The sequence below is a fragment of the Hibiscus syriacus genome, unplaced genomic scaffold (assembly GCF_006381635.1).
Source record: "Hibiscus syriacus cultivar Baekdansim isolate YM2019G1 unplaced genomic scaffold, ASM638163v2 tig00111799_pilon, whole genome shotgun sequence".
In the NCBI taxonomy this organism is placed as follows: Eukaryota; Viridiplantae; Streptophyta; class Magnoliopsida; order Malvales; family Malvaceae; genus Hibiscus; species Hibiscus syriacus.
This window is the reverse complement of record NW_024063183.1, coordinates 276,307-301,772: the sequence shown is the minus strand read 5'-3', so window position 1 is coordinate 301,772 and position 25,466 is coordinate 276,307. Positions and strand designations below refer to the sequence as shown.

Here is a 25,466-nt window from a genome sequence, read left to right as displayed (position 1 = left end):
ATTTGCTTCAACAATCAAATTTAATGACTCTGTCCAACGCTCAGTTGCTTTATATATAAAGGATATGGTGTTTAGGGTAGAAGCACAAGCAGAACCGGCAAATATAAACTTTGCCGAGAGAAAGAAAAGGAAGAAGAAAAGAAGATAAAGGCTCAAACATAGTTCGTGAGGTAATTTTTTATTGTTTAATTTAGTTTAATATATGAAATTATTAGTTTGTTAGTTTCGGGTTTAGGGTAAAATTAAAATCTAGTTAATTAGTTTGTTAGTATAAATTATTAGTTTGTTAGTTTAAGTTATATTATATTAGTTTATTAGTTTAAGTTATATATATTATATAAAAAATTAGTTAATTAGTTTCTTAGTTTAAGTTATTAAATAAAAAAATATTTATTAATTTGTATGTGTCTTTAAACGTATTAGGTTGTTCGTTGAAGTTGAAGTTATATTATAAAAAATTAATTAGTGCTTAATTAGTTTGTTATTTTAACTAAGTTATATTATAATAAAGAAATAGTTTATTAGTTTAAGGTATATTATAATATATTAGATTATATAAAATTAATTTGTGGGAGCTATTGTTGTTTAAATAAATATTTTGTTTACACATACATGACATTATTTCACAATATTTGCCCACGTACAGATTGATTCGAAGAAAGAAACAAGGCAGGAAAAAAAGTAAAGGAAGAAGGCATAAAGACGTGAGTAATTTATTATTTTTGTTGTCCATTTTTTGTTGTTGTGTATGTGTAAATTAGTTAGTTAGTAAGTTTATATTAGATTATATAAACTAATTTGTGCGAGATAATTTCCGTTTTAAAAAATATTGTGTTTAAAAATATTTAGTGTTGTTTTAAAAATAAATTGTTTAATTTACATTGTATGTGTATATTAGTAAGAAGTAAAATTAATTGAATGAAATAATCCGGACAACGCATTATCTCGCGAAATAATTATTTCGAGAACAGTATATCGACAGTTTTGCCTAACAAATTTGTTTGATATTTTTAAAAATAAAAATATTATCAAACTAATCATTATATTAGTAATAATTACTAAATGATTAGTATCAAATCAAAATCATTAAATATTTATAATAAATAATTATTATTGATTATGACTAAATCATATTATTATTAAATCATTAAATATCAAATCATTAGATTAATAGTAATTATCAAATCATTATTAGGTTTATTAGTAAGCAATCAATCAAGTTAAATAATAAATTTATTTGATCATTAATATAATAGTATATTATATTATATTTAATAATTTATGAAATTATCTTATCTAATTTTTTAATCTAAATTAATTTTTTTTTTTATTTGTAGAGAAAATGAGCAGCAACTTTTTCACGATTGTCCATTATAATGGACAGATTATGGAAAATGAGGTCGGAGTAGTTTTTCAGTCTGAAAAACCAATAAATATGATGTTCAAAAAAGACATCACATTTATAGAAATGAAGCATAAGATAGAAAGAAAAATTCGAGCTGCAGTTGATGGTTTGAGGTATAGGTTTATGATATGCTCTAACCCAGTCAGATGTGCTGCAGTTCCACTTGAAGAAGATGATGATATTGGAACCATGGTTGGATTACATGAGTCAACCAATATAGCAGTTATTGAATTATTTGTTGATGTGCGTAACATATGTGATGTTCCTGGGTCATCAAGAGGTGTGGCTCAAAATCCATCTGAAATGGCTTTATATAGTCAGTTTGAGGAGCCGACATACAGGTTCCCGAACAGTTTTATGGCACTATTGGAAAGTGTAAATGAAGTCGGGGGGACATCTACAGCAGCAGAGTATGAGACGAGAAACATTCCGGAATTGGTTGTTGATAATGACGCTGAAAATCGATGGGGAGAAATTCATGATGATTCAAGCGAAGATGAAGAAACTGAAGAACCCGTTTTAGGCGGCGACGAAAATATTTTTGGTGGAGGTGCAATTGATGAAGTTCCGACACCGTATGAAGCTACTCCTCACATGTACGAGATAGATTATGATGCAATGAGGGCACCTGAATTCCCAGACATGCCACATTTACCTCCGTACCAAATGACTGAATCATTCGATAATTCTGGTGAATTTTCAGTTGGGGTACAATTCAGAGGAAAAAATGAAGCTACGCTGGCGATTAAAGAGTACTGCATCAAATGCCATGTTGATGTCCATGTTGCAGAGTCCAACCAGAAAACCCTATACGCAAAGTGTGTAAAATATGGCCCAGAGTGCAAGTGGAAGATCAGAGTGTCGAAAAATCAAAGGCACGATGTTTGGGTCATCACGAGGTACAATGGTTCGCACACATGTTTGCGAAACTCCATCGAACAAGACCACCGACTATTGGACTCCGATGTAATATGTGAATACGTGAAGGCGATGGTTGAAAATGATCCAAGGATATCTTGTTCAGTGTTAGCTGCATCTATTCGAAGCCAATTTGGATATCAAGTAAAATATGGCAAGGTGTGGAATGCGAAAATGAAGGCAATGAAGTTGACGTATGGAGATTGGGATACATCGTACAATGAGCTACCACATTTGCTACAAGCAATGAAGCGATTTATCCCAGGAACTATAGTGAAGTCTCAAACCATGCCCGCATATGACGAAGAAGGTCAACTTCTGCCAGGGAAGAAAATATTTCATAGACTATTTGGGCATTCAAGGCATGTATTGAAGGATTTACATTTTGCAAACGTATGATCCAAGTAGATGGTACGTGGTTGTATGGTCAATATAGGCATGTACTTTTGATGGCAGTTGCTCAAGATGGTGAGCGAAATATCTTCCCAATTGCATTCGCCATTGTTGAGGGAGAGACAACAGAGGCTTGGGATTTCTTTCTGACCAATCTACGTCAATATGTCGTTCGTGAAGATGGAGTTTGCTTGATATCCGATAGAGGAACGGGTATTTTGGCGGCAATTGAACGACCAGGAAGTCGTTGGATACCTCTGTATGCATATCCGACATTTTGTATCCGTCATATTGGCAAGAATAGTATCGACCAGTTTCATAACGCACATATTCGTAGCGAGATAGTCAGCATGGGTAAGTTTTATTTTCAATATTTGTGTATTTTTTACGTGGTTTTTAAGTGCGGTTTAACACAATATATTATGGAACAGGATACGAACTACGTCGACCAAATTTTGACAAGAGATTGGAGAATTTGAAGGTATTTTACGATGATCAGCGTGTTTGGAAGTGGGCTTCAAAAATACCGCGGGAAAAATGGTCGCAAGCATACGATGAAGGTCGGAGATACGGACATATGACCACAAACCTTGTTGAGGCCATTAATTCGGTACTAAAAGGTACACGCCATCTCCCAATAGCGAGTGTGGTGAAAGAGACGTACTTTAGACTGGGTAAAGTTTGGTCGGACAAAGGCAAGGAAATTGAGAGTCTCATAAATAGAGGTAAAACTTGGGCTCCTACAGTGGTGGAATCAATGGAAGCAAATGAGCGATTGGCAACATCAATGGTTGTTCATAATTTCGACCGAGTTGGTCATACTTTTGTCGTGTCGTGCATACGTCGTAACGTCGGAGGAGAAGACCAAACATTTAGAGTTGATTTACGACACAAATGGTGTGATTGTGGTCGTTTTCAGGCATGGAAATATCCATGTGCTCATGCAGTCGCTGCATGTATGTATGCTGGTGTAAGCGCATACACTTATGTTGATGAATGTTTCCACCTACGTAGGATATTAAATGTCTACAGCTATGTGTTCAGACAGATCCCGAATGAATCATATTGGCCCAAAAGGATCATGATGAATGGCTACCAAATCCAATGCTTCGCAGAAGTCCAAAGGGTCGACCTGAGTCCACTCGAATTCATACCAGTATGGATTTTCATGCTATAGAGAGGTCAAGCAAAGAGATGCGGATTATGTAGGGGTGAAGGCCATTCAAAAAACAATTGTCCTAATTTACCAAAATATAGGCCTCATCATTAGTAATCATATATGTATTTCTATGTATTTATTAATCATTATAAAAATGATTTAATAATTATTTAAATATTTAATGATTTGATGATTTAGTAATGATTTGATAATAATCATTATAGTAATGATTTGATAATAATCATTATAATAATGATTTAGTAATAATCATTATAAAAATGATTTAATAATGATTTAAATATTTAATGATTTGATGATTTAGTAATGATTTGATAATAATCATTATAGTAATGATTTGATAATAATCATTATAATAATAATTTAGTAATAATCATTATAAAAATGATTTAATAATGATTTAAATATTTAATGATTTGATGATTTAGTAATGATTTGATAATAATCATTATAATAATGATTTATAATAATGATTTAATACTAACAAATGAGTGTACAAGTGTGGATTACTGAGTTTAAATTTATACATAGTCGAATTTATTAATGATTTAAAATAGTTGATTTACTAAATATTTAATTATTTGATACTAGTAATGATTTGATACTAAAAATCATTGTTAAGGTTAAAAAAAGTAGTCTAATTTCAATAAATAATTTGTAATAAATAGCAAACGAGTTTACAATTGTTGTCGATGTCGGGGTGTTGTTGAATGATAATGTCGGGGCGGACGTCTGATACGTTGTGGCCGTTGTGGCTCAGGAGTATTGTACCCATCCCCCTCATTCATTGGGGGTATTTGAACTGTCATGTGTTCAAAGTCATACGTCGACGAAAACGTAGGAGAATAGATGGGTGCCTCAGGTTGCACAAACTCTGGTATGTATGCCGGGCCAGTAGAATCATCAACTGCGTGATGCAACGATTGTGGTGCGCTATTATCCACATCGGTCATTTCCGCTTCAGTTTGTAGAGATGAACTCCCACTCCCACTCGGTAGAGATAATTCAGCTTTACCAAATCTTTTCTTAAACCTCAAAAATTGCCGCCTCTCTACTATTGTTGTGAGGAACGGCTTTCCATTATCCAAAAAATAAGCAAGGTAAGCCGAAGTCTCAAAATTAAAGTCGTCGTCTTGAATGGCGTCAAGAGTTGGCATGAATGAAGCCCTATTGTTTCAAGCATTAATGTAGGTTACATGCTTCTCAACCCAATTAACACTTTCTTTACGACGACCATCAAATCTGTGCAGGTCGTCATGCGTCTCAACCCAATTCACTGGACGACGACCATCTAAGTTTTGGAGGAGGTCATGAGCCCATGGACTCCGCGGAATAGGTTGGTGGAAGTGGAATTGCCTCAGCACTCTATCCCCAAATTGGATCTCAACAAAAGCAAAATTGATCAATGGTGTAACAGCACACCAATATTGAAACCCATCTAAAATATCGTGCGGTATCAACGCAAATAATTCTTCATTCATGTATGGTCTCCAATTAAACTGTAAAATTACAAAACAATAAAATTTATTTAAATCAAATAATATAGTTAATTTAAATAATAATTAAAAAAAATACAAATTATGCATACCTCCTTTTTGGCCTTAATGTCGATCTTCAACCTGAACTCTTTAATGTTGTTGTGCACCAACCCTGTGCCTTCAATTTTATGCCTCCATCTGTATATCAATCAAAACAAAAATAGAGACATTTTGTTCAATAATTTTAATCAAAATAAATATTTTTTAATTAATATTTTATATTAAAATAGAGGATTCATATTACCTTCCGGCAAGTGGAAAGTCAACCGCAGTCCGACTAATCGGTGTCAAAAACGGAAGTCTATGCCAAGCCATGATTGTAGCAGCAACAGACATCCACCGATTTCTACTGTATTATTATCATTCACGACTAATGACGCCTTGCACATCTCACGATACAAGAACGCCAATATCGCCGAACCCCAGCTATATTGCCTACAATTCTCAAAATTTGTTAAAAAAGAAGATACTGAGTGTGAACATAACTACCGGATTTATCAGGCATCAAAATTCCCCCAATCAATTGTAATATATGCTCGTGTTGCATATAATTTCGTGCTCCGTACTATTTGATTGAAGTTGAAATTCATTCTTCAACCATGACAACCTCACCCGCCACCCTTTACACTCTGGTGGTACGGGCGCTTTCCCAAGAAACAAGTTGCAAAGTTGTTCCACCTTATTAAACTCATGTGACATTACCACCGGCATCCCATTAGTTTGGACCCCGAGTTGCATTGCTACATCCTCCAAAGTTATCGTGCATTCGCCACACGGCAAATGAAACGTGTGCGTTTCTGGTCTCCAACGTTCAATCAACGCACTGATCAAACCTGGGACCAACTTGTAATCTCGCACAAATGTTATATACCAAAATCCAGCCTCTTGCAAATTTTCTTCTATTAGTGGGTGTGGCTTGGGCACTTTATGTAGTCGAAGACGAAGGACTCGCTGCTCGTCCTCCTACAATTAAATATTTCAAAAAAATTATCACAATCATAAAATAATATTCAAATATTTATTAATTATAATTCATTAAACAAATATTTTATTCACCATTATTCCCAAATGACTTGAAATATGTTCATTGTCAAGCCTCAACAGTGGAATTTGGTCAGCCATTAGAATGAATCTGTAAAAAAAATTAAACAACAATATTTAAAAATCATTTAATATAATCTAATATAAACTAACTAACTAATTTACAACACTAAACTTTAATATAATAACTTATAATATAATAAACTAATAAACTAACAACTAAACTTTTTAAAATATAAGTTAAACGTAAACGCTAAACCCTTAAACAACTAATAAAATATTCTTTTATATAACTAAACTAACTAATAAACTATTTTTCATTATAATATACTATTAATAACTTACTAACTAATTTTTTATATAATATAAATTCAACAAACAAATATAACTTAACTATTTAACTAACACAAACTAATTAAATAATTTTTTTTATATAACTAACTATTAACAATACAAACTAATTAATTATTTTTTAACTATATAACTATCAAACATATACTAATTAAATAATTTTTAATTTATGTATACTATAACTTAAAAACAATCATATAACCCTAAACTAACAAACTAATTAACTGCTTTTTGTTTAACCCTAAACCCTAAACTAACAAATTAAACATTTATAATAATAAACTAATTTAAATATAAAAAAATTTACCTTATCTCCCTTTCTTCTTCTTACTTTCCTTTCTCCCTTTCTTTTTCCTTTCTCCCTTCTTTCTTTCTTTCTCGGCTGCAATCTCTTCTCCCTTTCTTCTGCAATCTCTTCTCCCTTTCTTTCTTTCTTTATAACCGGCTGAGGCCTCAATTATTTCACCAATTGTACAATTGCAGCTATGATATCATCAGCTGATTTCACGCGTTCAATATTGTACCAATAATCAAATGGTTCACATGCCTCAAATGGTTCACATGCATGCATTGGGAGGTGTAGGCATGCAGCGGGGAGCACGTGAATTGGGAGGTGTAGGCAATGCAGCGGGGAGCACGTGAAGGAATCTATGTGGCTATGTGGCTGTGCATGTGCATGGATGATGGGAATGGCGCCGGGACTACATGGCGACCTACAAGGTCGCCGGGACTACATGGCGACCTACAAGGTCGCCGGGACTACATGGCGACCTACAAGGTCACCGGGACTGCATGGCGACCTCTCTATTCCTGCATGGCTCGTATATGGCTCGTTGCATGCTCCCCATTGGCTCTCTATTCCTGCATGCTCCCATTGGCTCGTATATGGCTCGTTGCATGCTCCCCATTGGCTCTCTATTCCTGCATGCTCCCCGTGGGCTCGTATATGGCTCGTTGCATGCTCCCCATGGCTCGTATATGGCTCGTTGCATGCTCCCCATTGGCTCTCTATTCCTGCATGCTCCCCATTGCCTCGTATGGCTCGTTGCATCCTCCCCATTGGCTCGTATGACTCGTATATGGCTCGTATGTCACCCTCGTATGTCACCCCCGTATGTCGCCTGGATTGCATGGCGTCCTCCAAGGTCGCCTGGATTGCATGGCGTCCTATGGCAATCACTGTTGAATTCACCCCATTCCAGCAATTAATCTAGGATGTGCACCATATCGTGAAAAAAAAAATTCGAGAACATTATCTCGTGAATTTACCCGGTATAATCCTGTGAATACTGAATACGTAGCTAGTATGCGGATTGCTACCCCCTTCTAATATCCTCCCTTCTGAGAGAAGCATTGCTGCTGAGTGGTACAATCTTAGTATCTTTGACGGGGATAAAACCTTAAATCTCCGATCAGCCTCCGAGTAAAGAACCGGGCCACATGTCTTTGTTTACTCTCAGCCTGCCACATGTCATCAACATAACTTTGTTGTTTGGTAGGAATTGAACGTGCATGGCAAAGTACCTATGCTCAATAGTGTGGACTTCAGATTTAGAAAGATAGGCTGCTGTTATTCATATATTAGGCTTAATTTAGTAGAATAATTATATTCAGGTCCCCAACACAAAATTATTAAATATTTAAGTATAATGTTTATTTTTTTATACTTTAAAACTTAAAAACAAAAATAACCATAATGTTTAAAATGGAAAACAAAATCTTAATATTATTAGCGATTATCCTTAAATTTTGTTTAACAAAGATTGGGATTAACATGTTAAAAAAAAGATTGAAATTAAGGCAATTGTTTGAGTGGGATGGGCTATAAGGCTAAGTGGAATGGGCAAAATGCTGAGGGCCTATCCGGATACGGATCTAACTCGGGCCGAAGTAACTCAGATTGAACTGCCCGAAAAAAACAATTAGACGGCGTAGAACCAGATCAAACAACCCGATCAGATTAATAATTCCGTTAGCAAATTGGATCTCCCATTTCCCCAGGCACCAGAGACGAAAATTAAAATTAAAAGAAGGGGAGAAACCCTCCACAGCCTTTGATCTCGGATCAGGTAAAGCTATTTTGTCATTCCTTTCCTATGTCTGATCGAACGCAAAATTTTCGTTCACATTTTTGTTTGTGGTTTCATCTGCGTTTTTTTATTGAAAATTTTGTCTTGCTCTGGAATTGCCTGCTTATAAATTTTCGTGATTGGTTTATTAGTAAATAAGGATTTTTAGATTGTTCACTGCTTAATCCAGTATAACCGATTCATTTTAGTGATTTTACTTTGTCAGAATTATTTATTTTCTTTTCGTTTACTTCAACTTTATTGTAAACAAAAGTTAATTCATAGACTTAAGGGCAACATTCTCTTAGAGAAAACAATGTTGTAGTTAAAGGTTATTGTTGGAAAGGGGAATGTTTGCCGAGTGTTTTGTTCCTGCAGCTTTCTTACATTTACCCTTCAGTTTTGTTTGAGAGAAATCGAGCTGAGTTTGAAAATTCAGAATAAGAAACCAGCCTGAGAAGTACATGTTTTTGTAATGATCTCATTCTCTGTTACAATTTATACTTCCAGTATTCGAGTTGTAAAGTATCTTTCGAATTTGATTTTGCAGAAGCTGATTTTGGTGGAAACTGAAAACAATGAACTTTCTGCTGTCGCGATCTAATCAACAGGCAACGCCAGAACTGCCTCCTCCAGTACCAGAAGAGGTGGCGGAGCCTAGTTCTGTTTCTAATTCCGTGACATCATTGGAAGGGCTTATAGCTGAAGATCAATTTCCAAAGTACCCTACAGTTGCAAACCATGATGCACAAGCCATTGGATATTTAGGTGAGAATGCTGGTGTTGGGAATGATAAGAAATCTTCTGTCCCTGGGGATCACATATGTTTCTGAAGAAGATGGATGGATCACTATTCCATATAGTAAGTGCATTCTAATCACTAAAGCTAGTTAATCTAAATAATACTAGTTACTCAAATATAGAAGTTAAATGACCAGTTTTGCTGGAATTATGTTAGACATACTTCAACTTGATTAGAATTTCCTGACATGGCTTGTTTACAAATTATATTTTCCTGTAGTTTGTATTTTGGTTTTGTTGCCTACTTATTGAATTAATACACAGTTTATCTGATATTTCTTTCTTGCATGCCTAATCTTGATACGCATTTGTAGAGGATCTCCCTGATGATTGGAATTGTGCACCGGACATACGTTCATTACGTTCCCTGGATCGTTCTTTTGTTTTTCCTGGTATCTTTGTCTCTTCTATCGTCTTGCTTCTTTCAGATTAAGCATACTGTTGATTTGTATTCATTACCAGATATGTGCTTGTAAATTTAAACTTAAACCTATTTTCTTCTTCAGGTGAGCAAGTTCATGTTCTAGCATGCTTATCAGCATGTAATCAGGAAACAGAAATTATCACCCCATTTAAAGTTGCTGCAGTGATGAGTAAAAATGGCAGGAGAAAGGGTGCTCGGAAACAAAATGGAAACATGGAGGGTGTGACAAATCCAGTGCCTCAAGGAGGGGATGTGAGTCCTCATGGTGCAGTTATGGATCAGAATGGTGACAATTTGGGGAAAGATAAGATTGATCCTGCCAAGGATGTCTCTGCTAGTGAATCATTTCTTAGGATGGAAGATTACAGAAGACAGAATGAAACAAAGTTGAAAAGGTTTAAGAACTCCCATTTCTTTGTCAGGATTGCAGAGTCTGGTGAGCCTCTCTGGTCAAAAAAAGGTTCTTCTGGGACAGCTTCTGAGATCTGAGATGGATAGCCAACAATCTATTGCAAATGAAACCAAAAACAATGCCGAGAAAATATCCACACAAAATGCAGTAATTGACAGAGGGGATTTTGATGCCAGTGTTTCTGGAGGAGTGGCTAGAGATGCTATTAAGTGTTTCTCTCTTTCCAATGGAGACATGGTGGTAAGCATCACATAAATGATGGAGACATTTTTTGCTTAATTTTTTTAGCTGACGAGGTGGGGGCACCATTTCTTAGTATCTTGAGTTCATGTAGAACTCTTTGCCTTCTTCCATGGATTAACTTGTTAAGGCAGGATAAAGAACTTCTATGACATAACTGATGGGAGTTTAAGATTGACATTTGTTAGTTCAGTTTAGGACTATATTTTTCAACATTCAAAATCTGGTTAGAGATTTGGGGCATTCAACGAGTAAATACCTATTGTTTCATTTTGATGCTTGCATATAAGGGTCCTGCTGGCCAACCTAAAAGACACTGCCACTCTTGTAGACTAAATGTGATGAGATTGTGTTTTCATTAGGCTATATATTGCAACCTGGGCATTGTCTTGTTCATGTTTGTAGGATTTTTCAAAAAGCCAATCCAAATTTTAAACAGCTTTCAGCAAACTCATATTCTGCAATGGCTTGCAGAAGCTCTATATGCCCCCTCCCCGCCCCCCCTTTTCCTTTGTAATTTTCAATTCATTTGTTTTAATTGGCATATTAGCTTGCTACTTACTGATTCTCATTCTATTTCTCTGTTTGGAAGGATGCAGGTACTTTTAAAAGTGAATGTTGGTGTTGATTTTCTTAGAGATCCTGTCATTGAAATTCTTCAGTTTGAGAAATATCAAGACAGAAACCCTTCTTCTGAGAACCGGCACAACTTAGTGTACGCAAATCAGGACCCGTGCAGAGAACTGTTGAAATGGTTGCTTCCTCTGGATAACGCTCTTCCCACACCTCCCATTTTATCCCCCCCGCCTTTAGGATCTGCTTCCGGAATCAGTAGCACTTCTCACAGGTCCTCTCAGCTCTTTCTTTTAGTAATTTGAGAAGTTACTCCATGTCAGCACTTCCTCAAAGTGTTACACCTCCTCCCGGACCTGTTAAAGCCCAAAGTTCTAAACCATCATTTGACCTTAATGAGCTGGATCATTCCTCTCATCAGAATAATTTAAGAGGTAAAAACTCAGGGATTGAAGAGCTTTTATCTTTTCGGGGTTTGTCACTAGAGCGAGAAAGATATTCTGTCCATTGTGGATTAGAAGGGATCCATATCCCAGGAAGAAGATGGAGAAGGAAACTTCAAATAATTCAACCCATTGAGATCCTTTCTTATGCTACTGACTGCAATACAGATGACCTTCTTTGTGTTCAGATAAAGGTAAGCTTTAGTGTTCACTATTCTTGATATAAGTTGTAAACACTTCATCTCCACTCTTATGGACTTGGTCACAGGGTTCATTTATTCACTATTGAATTTATTTTGCAGAATGTCTCTCCAGAAAATATACCAGATATTGTAATATACATAGATGCTATATCAGTTGTTTTGGAAGAGACTTCTAAAGGTGGACCACCTCCTTCCCTACCGATTTCATGTATTGAAGCTGGAGATGACCATAGTTTGCCAAATCTAGCTCTGAGGTTGTTTTCACTCTTGGTCCCTTAATGATATTCTTCTGATGGCTCTTTGATGTTTAGCATTTTAGCATGATGGTTAAGATATCTACCCCAGAAAAGAAAAATATAATCATTGTTTGCTGCTATCCAGAGTTCCAGACATGCTTTGTTAGTTCTCTCTTATTTTCTTTCTACTCTGAATAATAAAGAAGAGAGGTAATTCATTCATAAGACACAATACAACTTATAAAGCATAAAAGCCCACACACTAGCTGCCAGCTGTAAAGTAGCTGAATAACAAATTGTAAAACAAACTCCTAGCAAATTGCACACGTCATATCACGCAGGTAACATGCACTTAACATCCATGCAAGCAGCCGATGCATTCAACATGCATAAATCATCATATGATAACATGCTTACTTAGAATATGTGTCACAATGTCGCTAGTACTTTTTTGATGAGCTAGAAAGCCTAATTGTTATGGAATATTGAACTGTAAATTAACAATGAACCTTTGCTTAATGAGGACAACCATTGGTGTATCCATATGTTTATCTTATATCTTGAATTGTGTTTGGAATTATTGTTTAGTGTGTTGTATCTGCCATCTCATGGTGCTGGGGAATGGGAAGGGTTGTCTATCCTCATGTCTTTATTGATGGTTTTGTTGCAGGAGGGGTGAAGAGCACTCTTTTATTTTAAAACCAGTGTCTTCCATCTGGAAGGATGTCAAAACTTATGGAGAAACATATAAATCGTCTGGTTTGCAACCCCCTTCCCAGACTTCCAATAGGAAGTGGAATGTTTCAATTGTTAACCACTATGCAGTTATGGTATCTTGTCGTTGCAACTACACAGGTATGTACATTTCTCTTGGTTTACAGTGTGATTTCGTAAATTGTGTTCACTACATGTACTATCTATTAAGATAAATTTTTTGATTTTACATGTAGAATCAAGATTGTTTTCAAGCAGCCAACAAGTTGGAGACCACGTATTCCTAGGGATTATGATCTCAGTTGCATCAGAGATGCCAGGACAACATTCTGGACCCGATGAAGGAGTCACTGAACTTCCAGTTCAGGTTTTATACAATTTGATTCTCCCTCTCCCTCTCTTCTTGCTTGCACACTCTATTCATCTAACTATGACTGTACTCATTCAACTGGTATGATTGTCAGGTTTTAACTCTTCAGGCTTCAAATTTGTCTCCTGAAGATCTAACTATGACAGTTCTTGCTCCAACGTCATTTACCTCACCTCCATCTGTGGTATCCTTGAATTCTCCGACAACTGCAGTACAAAAACCTGACTTAATGGCCACTATATCTGATAATCAGAAAGGGAATGGTGATGCTGGGGCTAGGTTTACTTCTTCCTATGATCAGTTGACTCCGATTGCTGATTTCATTCCAACTTCTGGTTTGGGATGTAGTCATCTCTGGCTGCAGAGTCGAGTACCACTAGGGTAATTTATCAACTTCTGTAATGTTGTTTCGAATTCTGATTATACAAATGGTAACACTGACATCAATTGCTTCAGACGTGTTCCTGCGCAATCTACAGCAACCATTAAGCTTGAGCTACTTCCCTTGACTGATGGCATAATCACTCTCGACACTTTACAGATCTACGTTATGGAGAAAGGTATCCATTTGTTCAATTTTCTTGTTCTCTTATTTGCTTTGCCCATATAATTGGATTATGTTAGAAGAAGTTCAGGCTAATGCTTCTTTTATGGGATCTATTTATGATCGGATTGCCAGTCATGTATCAACATCATTTCATGTATCTGTGTTTGACATTGAAAGGAAACCTCTGCTGAGAGGGACAAAAATGCATGCCTTTTATGTATCTGGTTCTTTATTTGGTAGAGCATGAGACTTATCTTCCGGATATGTAATGCCTAAGGCCTATCCAAATACTGAGATTTTGTTGATGAATCCATTTTTTGTGCAACAGGTCTTGCATACATACCTGAGCAGTCATTGATGATAAACACGACTTCTAGTGTCTCCACAGGGATTATCTAGGGATGGGTTGCAACCTGTATTTCTTTCTTCATCTTGTTATTTATAGCCGTCACCGTCAACAAGGGTTTCAAAGCGGTCATTCCAATTTTGCAGAATCTTTGGTACACAGGCATGTGAGCATAGTAGTGAAAAGGTTTTCTCGTAAACTTCAATCTTGAGAATGACATCACCCATTGATGGTGGGGAAACAAATGTTGTTTGTAATGTAGATGAAGCTAAAGGTGTGAAAACTGTATTTATTGCAAAGAAATGTGATCAGGCCACAGGGAAGTCGTTAGACAACCACGTTGTTACACTTCGAAAATTGTGAATTTGTAATCCTCTTGAGTGCTATAACTTCTCCAGTTTCGTGATGCTGCTGCTATTTATATTTATCTACGCCTACACTTTTGCCAAAGCTTTGCGGATAAATGTCATAATCATTCAACAACCCTCGAATTCGTATTAGCAGCTCTATATTTTTTTAAAATAATAGAATTCATATTTCTGAAGATAAAAATACCTGGATTGCTACCACTTTTTTTAAAAAAAAAAATATTATAATCGGAAAATGATCAGTGAAATTTAATAGTGGCCTTGGTCTTGATTTAGTTTTTTTTTTCTTTTTCTTCAAGAGAAGCAAGAATTTTCAATGTACGCCTGAGGTAGGCGGACAGGTCACCATCGGCGTAGGACCCATTCTTTTCCTTTTCTATGACCTCACCGCACTGCTCACGTTATTTAGCCCTTCCCGCTGCCCGGGCAACCCCACCCCTTGCTTATCCCCCAAAATAAACAAGTTAGTTTATGTATACCTTTAAATTGAAATTAATAATTTAAAAAAATTGGTTGTCCTCTAGTTTTTGAGTTTCTGATTAATTTGGATCGATCTATTTTATATATTTGATTTTATTAAATGAATCTGGAGATTTTTTTATATACATAAGGATTTGAACTTAAGATATAATTAATGATTTAAATTATTTACCATTTAAATTAAATTTCGTTAGTGAAATTAAAAAATATTAGTATAATTATATAAAATAAAAAATTATATATTAAACTATCATTAAAACAAAACTAATATATACATTTAATATTCTTTTCTTAAAACAATGACATAGAAAATTAATTAATTATAAGTTAATTTATATCCAAATCACCATTTTCAATCATTAATAAATGACATAATATCTTAATTAGAAATTGAAAATAAAAGTTGAGGTGAATGATATTTTTTTATCGAGGCAGCTCCCATTTTGCTTTTTCTAGTCTTCGATTCGATTTAAAATAGTAAAGGGAAAATAATAAATAAAATTGAAAACTGTGGAGGAATATATCTAGAAATGGAACTAACTACAAGAAAGGAGATTGAAGTGAGATTTATTAATTTCATCTCCTAAAATAAGGAAGCAAAAATGGAAAAATAAAGTAACAAGCTTCGGCATTTCCAGATTCCATGAACATTCCACTTTTTCCTGCTTAAGAGTTAACTCTGGTTAATCTTGTTTTAGCTTTTTAAAGTGGGGGCTTTTGGGTATTAATCTTTAACATTGTTAAATTTGGGTTCCTTCAGCTTTGCTGAGTTCTTTTTTTTATTATGGTATGACAAATTGTTAGGGTTAGAAGAAATTATTGGTAAAGGACAAATACATACTAGAGACAGGATATGCAACCATTGATGATTTTCTTTTCTCCAGGTGTTCTCGTTATCAGTTACAGAAATTGGAACTCTGATTAGCCTCGGCACAAAGGAATCATGTGAATTTTTCCATGATCCTTTTAAAGGGAAAAGGTACTATCCTCCCACCCCCACCCCCATATGCAAACACTCCTCTCTATATCGAATGCTAAAGTTGGTAATTGAACTATTCCTCGCAACTGCTTAAATATTTTGTATCCCCAGTCCCATATTGGCTTTGTGGTTTCTCATATGTTCATGTGCTACATGAAAAGTAGATGCTTATTGAGGATCAATGATTCCATAAGACAAGCCATAGATTTATTTTTTCATAAGAAAATTTTTCTTCAGTAGGGGAAGGAATGTTTTCTATATGAAGGATACCATGTTTGTCTGTGGAACATTGCCTTAAGTAAGTTGAAGCCGAGAAATGCTTCTGATTCGTTATTGGTGGAGGAAGCTACAACCATACTTATTGGTAACTGTTAATATTATGCTTGTAGAGATTGAGTTACTTCCTGTACTTATCGACGGCAAGTTTAGTTTGCAGTGGGCTTTCATGTGTAAATGTTGCAGAAAAGGCACGTTTGCTCGTAGTTAAGATGTATTCTAATAACATTGTCTTTTTTTCAGTGATGAAGGGAAGGTTAGGAAGGTCTTGAAGGTGGAGCCACTCCCTGATGGGTCTGGTCAATTTTTTATCCTTGGTAATGCTCATTTCCCTTGAATCCTTTCCAAGAACTAAAGTTCATTAATACATCACTGGTAGATCCTTTTCAGTAGTAGGTTTGATGCGTTTATCACTCTAGCCTTAGGATATGTCTCATTGTTTGGTATAGAGTTTTCTCATTGTCAAATGTCAATAATGTGCTAGAGGAATCTGTGCCCATGCTGCTGTTGGTAGATCAAACCTCGTTTGATATATCTTCTAATCAGAACTAATGGAATGGGAAAGATTAACTTATATTTGTGCACCCCAACACCCATTTTTCTCTTTTTTCATGTCATGCTCTTTGTGATTATAATCTATTTGTGACAGATTGAGGCCTAACATTTCTAATGGCTTTTGTTGAAGGTGTTCAAAACAAACTTGTAAACATGGACGAAAGCATTTATATTCCTATCACCTGAGCAGAGTTCACCGTCCTCAAATCAGCATTCAGCGTATGATACATCTCTCTCTATTTTCACCTTTATAGACTTTTTATCTGTGGTGTTAGGATGTATCATGACATACTTTCAAGTCATAAGATGTATAGCTGAGTGTCAATGTCAACTTGGATCAAATCTTATTTATCTTGAGCAAATTTGTTCAACAAATACTACTTGCATGGCAGCATACATAAATTCCAAAGTTTGGATTGTTTGAATGAGAAGCGTTTGGAAATGGCATCGCACACCCCAAACTTGGCTTTCCCTTAATATTTCTTTTACAAGTGAAAGACCTTTGGACACGAGTCCATATGTTGTTATTGTCATGACTGTTTTCTAACTTGCTTTGAACAACCTTTTTCTTTTATCTGCAGTTTATTTTGCCGTATCTTTTAGGATTGCATGCCTTTGCGAATTCAACCAAACCGGATGAGGCAACCCATGTGAATAATTCCAACCCTAGATATGGGGGAGATTACGAATGGAGCAGATAGTTTGAAATTTTGTCATAGGATGACCTTTCTAGTTTACCTAGTGTTTTCTAAATATGTTAGAAAATTGTTGTTGGATTGTGCTTTAGACTGTTGCTAGCCATTCAAGTTAGTTTCGCTTAAATTTCGTTGCATTGCAAGGTTAAAGTTCATGGTGATGGTTGGATATCACCCGCATATCACAATCAAAGGAATGAATATCGGATATGTTCATCCCAAACAAGTATTTATGATGGTGACGAACAATTTGAAGAAGAAATAGTCGCTGCTAATTACATTTTATATTCTAAAGATCATCAAGCTAGCTACAGAAATCAATAAAAAATACTGAGTAGCCGCAAACTGAAATGTAGGCTTTCCCCCACCAAAATTAATATTCTCATATAAGTTATTTGCCCATAGCAGACTACCAATTTTTCACAGCCTGCAGAAAGAAGTTGATTATAGGCATATGTAATTTCCCTCAATTGCCACCACGCTGCAAAATGATGACTATGAACAGGATGCCATCAACTCCAAGCCGAAATGCTTCTGGAAAATATCAAATCACAATAATCAGAACACATCAAATGTCCATAGGTTCTTGAGATCATGTATCACTTTCCTTATTGAAGCTTATACATAGAAAACAAACGAAAAGTGCCGTAATGACAGGATCGGATTTACATAAAAACAGTCCCACAAACAAGTTCTGGACTTGGCACGCCAAGTTAAACTTAGATGAGCTGATTATGCAAAACTTAACACTATGTTCGAATAAACAATTATAACAAAGACCAGGGAAAAGATATATTTGTATTTTGTTTCGATAATTGAATTAGTTTTCCCAATTATTTTCTTTTTATAAAATAATTATATTAAAATATATATTTTACATCTGAAATTTTCTTTTTTCTTTTACTAGTTTTCCTCCAAACCGGGGTAAATAAGAAATAGTGTGTTTCAAGGGAAAACAAGGGATATTGAACTCCTTTGGCCTTCCCTTGCTTAAATAATAAAAATGTTATTCAAACAAGGGGAAGATGCTCACTTCTCCTTTCCCATATTTATTCGAGCATAGGGTAAAGGATTCAAAAGATTATGAATCAAACCTCTGCAGGCTTCTCGGCTCTTCATCCAAATTATCAATACCATCTCTTCCTGAATACTTCTTACTTACGGATAAAATATCTGCAACGTCTTTCAAACCTTGAAATAAACAAGTCAAGATTAAGATTAGGCATTACAATCAATAAAAAAAGGAAAAAAAGGAAAATTTACAGCTCAATGAACACATGATTTGTGGACCCTTGGAACTTTAGGCTGCCACGTACAAATAATATTGATACCTCGGTCAATGCACACTTTATTTTACCAAAACAGATCTTTTTTAAGCCTTTTACCAAAACAGATTGAAGTACAATGCCCCGATGCATGTATTTTGGCCTGGAGAAACCACAATTTTAAACTCTATAAATACAGAAAGATACCTTTGGAGTTGGAGTTCCTGATGTAAGCAAAGCACGAGATCTACCGGAAAGTTTAAGTTGCTCCTACAAGAAAATGTAAAATCAGCAATAAGATTATACTCATAAAATTATCGTTCCCTTCTAGTGCAGAAATACAGATTGCACTATAAGAAAATATTTGACTCGAGGTACCCAAAACTTTAGTAATTCTTCATATAATACTATAAGTGAGAATGTTAATGTTATTTTCAAACGTAGAAACAAGTTAAAGTTAGGAAAAATAAAACTAGCCTTGTTTGAATGCTAAAGAAAACGAACAAGACACTCTAGTTCCTTAAGAAAAGCTAGCAAAGTCGACAGTATAGATTTAATCCGAATATCCTTAGGTATGACTGAGGCCCTTCTGACTAACTATGTTTGCCGAGGTCTTAACACTCTTTAGAAAAAAGGATGAGTTAGTTAGTGGTATGGTTTTCGATATAGAGAATTTCGGGGACCATATCCAGTGTAGACTAGAGAGATGTGTGAGCTCCGAGATGCAAAACTCTCAGTCGCACCATGATGTCTACCATAGCTTAGAGAGTGAGTATTTGAGAATACTCACTAAAACATTTTTAAAACAAACTAATTTGGGCGCAAGGTCCAACACTCAAAGAGTGGGCTAGTAGAACACAACAAATAGTAGAACAGATAACAGTAGACCTGATAGCTTGAGATTTTCAATGATGTTTTTAGTATGTTTTAGTTGTTAGTATGTAGCTCAACCTTCGAATGTTTCCGTGGACAGATTAGTAGATCCAACAGTTGAGAAATTTTAGAGAGATCGAGATCCAGATTCAGTGCAGAGCATGTCACACGTTTCTTAAAACGACATGTATATTCATGTATTCAGTTATATTTGTAAAGTCAATTAAGAGTCAATATATAGGTATCTATATATATTGAGGGCTCTCACAGGTAAAGAGTCGTTTTAAAGTATAAGAAAATAAGAATAAGTTGATTAGCCACTTCGGCAGGTTCCGATTGACTGTGTGTAGTATCAGTGTAGAGTGTTACACCAATTCCCCAGTGTAGCAGCTGGTATAACAAAAGGGGTTAGCTTACCTGCCGAATCAACAAAAAGCAAAAAACCAAACCGCATCCACTTAGAAAATGCTTCATCTAAGATCGTTAATACAACTATAAACTGGTTACACATTTATGGCTCTAAGAGAGCAACTACTTAGACAAATATAAATAAGAAATCACCGCCAGAATCCCCATTCAGAACAGTTATCTGCCGTGCCGAGGCCAATTGCCTAATCTCCGTTGACAGACGACGCACCTATAAATTAATACAAAAAAATCAATATTACAACAAAGATATTTAAACTTTAAGCTCTATTTTATCATATACCTGAGCCGGAAGGGCATCTGAATCATCAGCTTGCTCCCCAGAGCTTTCCAACACCCTCAACAGTGACCACAAAACCACCACCAAAATAAAATTTAAAAGTCAGAATTTAAAAAAAGAAAAAAAAATGGAAACGTAGTCGATCAAAACAAATCACAAAGGACCCAAACATCAATGACGGGTCATCGGGAGCAGCAAAAGATCTTCGCTTTAGCCGCTATCGCCTTATATGAGGTCGAGGAGAAACGGCGTCGTTTGAACTAGATAATGCAGAGTTAGGCCTTATTGTCTGGGCTTTTTAAAGCTTAGACTAAAACAAATCCAACAAACTATCCATGACCATGAGCTCCAAATAATATTATTATATTTTAGACTCATTCCAATAGATCAAAACCTATATACTCATAAAGTCTGATCTATTAACTACGAGATGATTTAAAAGGACGAATCGTTAATCTCTTAGAAAATAACGTTTAATATTTAAATTTGGGTGTTAGAAACGAAATAGACTGGGTTGATTATAAAACAGTAATCCGTCATTGTCCACCATACTTTTGAACAAGACATGCGTGGCCTAAAAAGTAAACACCAACACTTTGATTATTCTAAAATTCCATTCAAATTTGCCTTCTTTCGACCAAGTGCTCGCTGTGGCCCTACTACACATGTGACACTTGAACAATGACCCGAGCTTTAGATTTTTTATGCCAAAAGTGACATCGACGTTAATTATTGGATTTATATAACAATTGTTTATCCATCCTATAAGCTGTACTCTCATTTCAATTCTGTACCGCACTTCTCTTAACCTCAGAGAAAATGCAATCCTTGACTGTTATTTCTTGCTTGTTTCTGGTTTCCAGGGTTTATGCGGAGCTGATAACAAGACTGCCGGCTCAACCTGCCAATGTTTCTTTCAAGCAATACTCTGGTTACATTGTTACTGATGCCAAGCATGGTCGAGCTTTGTTCTACTACTTTGTGGAAGTGGATGCTGCAGACCCACTGTTGCATCCCTTAACTTTATGGTTCAATGGAGGTCTGGATTGAAGTATCTTTTATAAGTTTCATCATCACCGCTGTTTTAGACATAAATTGCAGTTTTTTTGTTTAATATGTTTCTTGGGGTAGGGCCTGGATGTTCATCTCTTGGCTTTGGTGCATTTATGGAACATGGTCCTTTCCAGCCAGGAGAAGATGGAAACTTGGTCAAGAATCAATATTCATGGAATTTGGGTAAAAGCTTTTAGTATACTCTTAAGTTTTGGAGTACTTGAAATTACTGTCAAGGCTTTGGTTTTCATTTTCCTTTTCAACAGAATCAAATATCTTGTATGTTGAGAGTCCAATCGGAGTTGGATTTTCCTACTCCAATACTAGCTTGGATTATATCGGCGTCAATGATACTTTTACAGGTAAATTCACCAGGAATTGAGGCATGTTGGTTAATAGTTTAACTCAGACCACTGATTTTGAGCCCTTTTCAGCTGAGGAGAATCTGAAATTTCTTGTTAACTGGTTCAAAGAATTCCCGCAATATAGGAACTCTGATTTGTTCCTGACTGGGGAAAGCTATGCAGGTAAACTTTTTTTTCTCTGTTTTGGTTAATTTTTGTAAAGCATGATAGTTTTCTGTTAAATGCAAATAAAATTGCAGGCCACTATGTACCACAGCTTGCTGCTTTAGTGCTGGACTACAATAAACGTTCCAATTGCAGACCAATCAAGCTCAAAGCTCTTGCAGTTAATCTCGAATTGCTTACAAAATGTTCTCAGCTTCATGTTACTTTGATATCCAACATTTTTTTGCTTTTTCCCCTATTGCTGCAGTTGGGAAATCCTCTTTTGGACTGGGAAATCAGTATTGACAACACTGAGTTCCTTTGGTCACATGGAATCATTTCGGATGAACTACTCATGCTGAGAAAGACAGTATGTAGTCGCCCTAGGTACGCAAAAGAGATGATTCATCAGAACATATCCAAAGAATGCAATGATGTGATACACAAAGAAGCTGAAGAAATAAGCGAGTATACCGACTCTGGGGATCTGATTTTGCCCCTTTGCACATCAACAAGCTCATTAGGGCAGTCTCTTTATCTAAGGAAATTCGATACACAACATGCAGAGGTAAGTGTTGCATTTATCTCCAAGGAATCTGAATTAATTTCAGTAAAACTATATGTTGCAAATGTTGATCTTTGACAGTTCTCGGCTCTGGCAGCTTGGGATGAAATCAGTCATCCCTGGTGATCCATGTATCGGAGATAGGATACATCGATACCTTAACAAGCCCCCAGTTCAAGAAGCACTCCATGCAAACACAACTCGTCTTCCGGACGCTTGGGAATTTTGTGGAGGGTCTCTCTTTACTTTCCTTAACAAATTCATATTTGCTCTAATGTGTGAATATTGGTAACATATACGGTTACTGCTGCAGGCCTGATTATCAAAGAGATAACTTAGGAATCAATATCATACCTATTCTATTGAAACTTCTGAGAAGCCGTGTTCCAATTCTGTTATTCAAGTAAGTCAAATCTTTGATGATCACATTCAAGTTCCATTAGCCTAATACTGTGCACCTCTTTAGATTTAACCCATAGCACAACACGTATGAGTGCACCTGAGGGGCATGTAGGTGTTTAAAAAAGAAGGATTATAGACTGAAAAGTTGAGGTATTTCAATGCAGTGGGGATCAAGATTCAAAAATCCCATTAACACAAACAAGGATAATTGGCAACATGCTAGCCAAAGAAATGAAATTTGTGGCATTGGGAAACTATGCTCCCTGGTTTGACACCATCCAGGTATGCAAAATATGCATAGTGGACTTCAGTTATGCTATCTTCATAGTATTTCTAATTGTTTATTGCCGCAGAATCAGATTGGTGGGAGGAGTCAATCATTTGGCCAAGCAAGGAATGGAAAGAAGGTGACGCTTTTGACGTTTGCTACGGTTAGAGGGGCAGCACATGAAGTTCCCTACACTTCTCCTTCACAAGCTCTCACTCTATTCCGGGCATTCATTAAGGGATCCCCTTTACCTACAACAATCAAAATCCCAAGTTGATTTTCACTCTCATGTTTTGCTGCTTCAGTTTGTGCAATAAAATACTTTTGTTATTTTATATAAAGAAAAAGTAAACTTTTGGAAAGTATGTGCATCAAGAATTAGCTAAAGTGTTGTATTATATGAAAATATAGCTATTGATGACAGCGAAAATGTTCCAATATGTTTATCAACTTGGTGTGTGTTTATATATATTAAGACCAGTAATTAATTTATATAATTAAGGTAGGGAAGAAAAAGTCATTATTAATTTCCAACCACTTAAATCAGCATGCATTGACTTCATTCTTATGATAATAACAACTTAGTTTAGATTATTAAGAATCAAGTCCAAAAGCAAAGTCTTGTGACTTGTGAGAGATAGCTCGAGTTTCTCTTTTTACAAGGGAGTGAGAATCTTCTTACGTGTTCTATATTTTTTGGCGTCACATGATGATCTTTTTGCTCTTTTGATAAAAAAAATATCAAAATCATCATAGATATATCTTAATAATTTATCAATTGTTTAGTGATGAAATGATTAAACTTGTTTGTTGGTGGTTGGAGATGAGTTAAATGGCCCATTTCAAAATAATTAGATGATAGAATATGATTTTTGAACGGATGTGAATATGTGATGTATATCATACAACATGTATGACTATGACTTGACGTGAAAAAAATATTTATATTTAATCAAGCCAACGGCTGCTATAATATAAAAGATTGTGAGATCAAAATTTTCATCAATTTGCTAGCAGAGTTAAATCAATTAAGGGGGGTTTTCATTAAGGGAAAGTACTGCTTAAGTCCTCATTGACTAAAACAAGCCAATGTTATCCTCTTTGAAAGAATCAAAAGAACAACAATAATTTTCAACTTATTTGATTTTACAAATTTGTCTATTTCGATACTTAATCCAATTAGTCGTATCAATAACAATGTATTTAATAAATGGTCCAAAGGGTTCCACGTGAAACAAAAACGAAACGGTCCATCTTGCCATGCAAAATTAACTATTTTTTTAAAATAATTTAAGTCAACGTTTTGCTGATTCTAATATTGAAATTAAATATTACATACCCATACATATGGTTTTAATTATTAATGCTTCGCCTTATATAAATGCCATGTTCCTTACATATTTTAAGGTTGAAAATTAGAGAAAACCATCAGTTCAACAATGGAGAACTATTCAGAGAAGTTGGTTCTTGGAGATGAAGAGATGACAATCAAACCTAGTAGCAGCGCTAGAGAAGAGAATCATGATTTTATAGTAATCAATAAGGTGAGCTTGCATTTATATATATGTTCATGATTTTATAGTGATCACAAGGTGATTAGGCGAGCTTGTGTTTAGCTTATCTTGTACTTGTAGTGCTTTGAAGGTGTTTACAGTACAAATCTAACATGTTTTGACTGAACCAAGGAGAATTCATTTATGGGGATATTAATTCAATTTCGTTTCTTGTTTTTATCTCTCTTATTTTTGGTTTGAACCTAATCACAAACACAAATGAATGATAAACTAAGAGTTGAAACTCAGATTTTCCTCTGGATTTTCGTTTTTGCTTGCTCGATGTGTAAGATGATTTGTTTGTAAATATGTAGGGAGGAGGAGAAGATAACAAAAAGGATACCTCAACCGCCATCAAAAAGGTAAAAAGAAGCTACGCTAACTTCAAGATGATAACAAATCTTTCTTCCTTGAATATATAATTACAATATCTTGTAGTATTTAGTGATGAGATAATATTTATATGAATAATAAGAAAACAAGTATAATTATCAATTTCATCTCTTTATTTTAGATTTTTGCTAAAAAAAATTTATCCTCATAAAGTGGTGCCCAAATGAGCTATTGATATGTAAGTTTTGAGAAAGGATTTAAAAAAAAAAAAACTCGATAGATTTTTTAATTATGGAAGATGAAATCAATTGAATTAATTTAATTTATGAACAAATTAATTGGATATGTAGATGAAACAAGTTATTATACAAATTTGTTTATCTAT

The 25,466-nt window shown here is 35.3% G+C and overlaps 1 protein-coding gene and 2 pseudogenes across 2 annotated transcripts; all 3 read left to right on the top strand.

The window, feature by feature from the left end:
* The first annotated feature begins 8,759 nt into the window (after positions 1–8,759).
* LOC120170935 lies at positions 8,760–14,607 on the top strand (annotated as a pseudogene).
* Positions 14,608–15,927: 1,320 nt separating this feature from the next.
* Positions 15,928–17,560, top strand: LOC120170960 (annotated as a pseudogene).
* Positions 17,561–21,179: 3,619 nt separating this feature from the next.
* Positions 21,180–23,533, top strand: LOC120170976 (serine carboxypeptidase-like 45). 2 transcript variants are annotated; one of them, XM_039178805.1, is made up of 10 exons: positions 21,180–21,437; positions 21,530–21,634; positions 21,718–21,813; positions 21,886–21,978; positions 22,056–22,141; positions 22,229–22,528; positions 22,623–22,759; positions 22,839–22,928; positions 23,092–23,209; positions 23,287–23,533. In XM_039178805.1, the coding sequence occupies exons 1-10, from the start codon at positions 21,218–21,220 to the stop codon at positions 23,470–23,472; spliced, it is 1,431 nt and encodes a 476-aa protein (XP_039034736.1). In that variant the 5' UTR covers positions 21,180–21,217; the 3' UTR covers positions 23,473–23,533. The 2 variants fall into 2 exon arrangements, with proteins under 2 accessions (XP_039034736.1, XP_039034735.1); XM_039178804.1 differs by having other exon boundaries at positions 23,281–23,533.
* Positions 23,534–25,466: the final 1,933 nt, after the last annotated feature.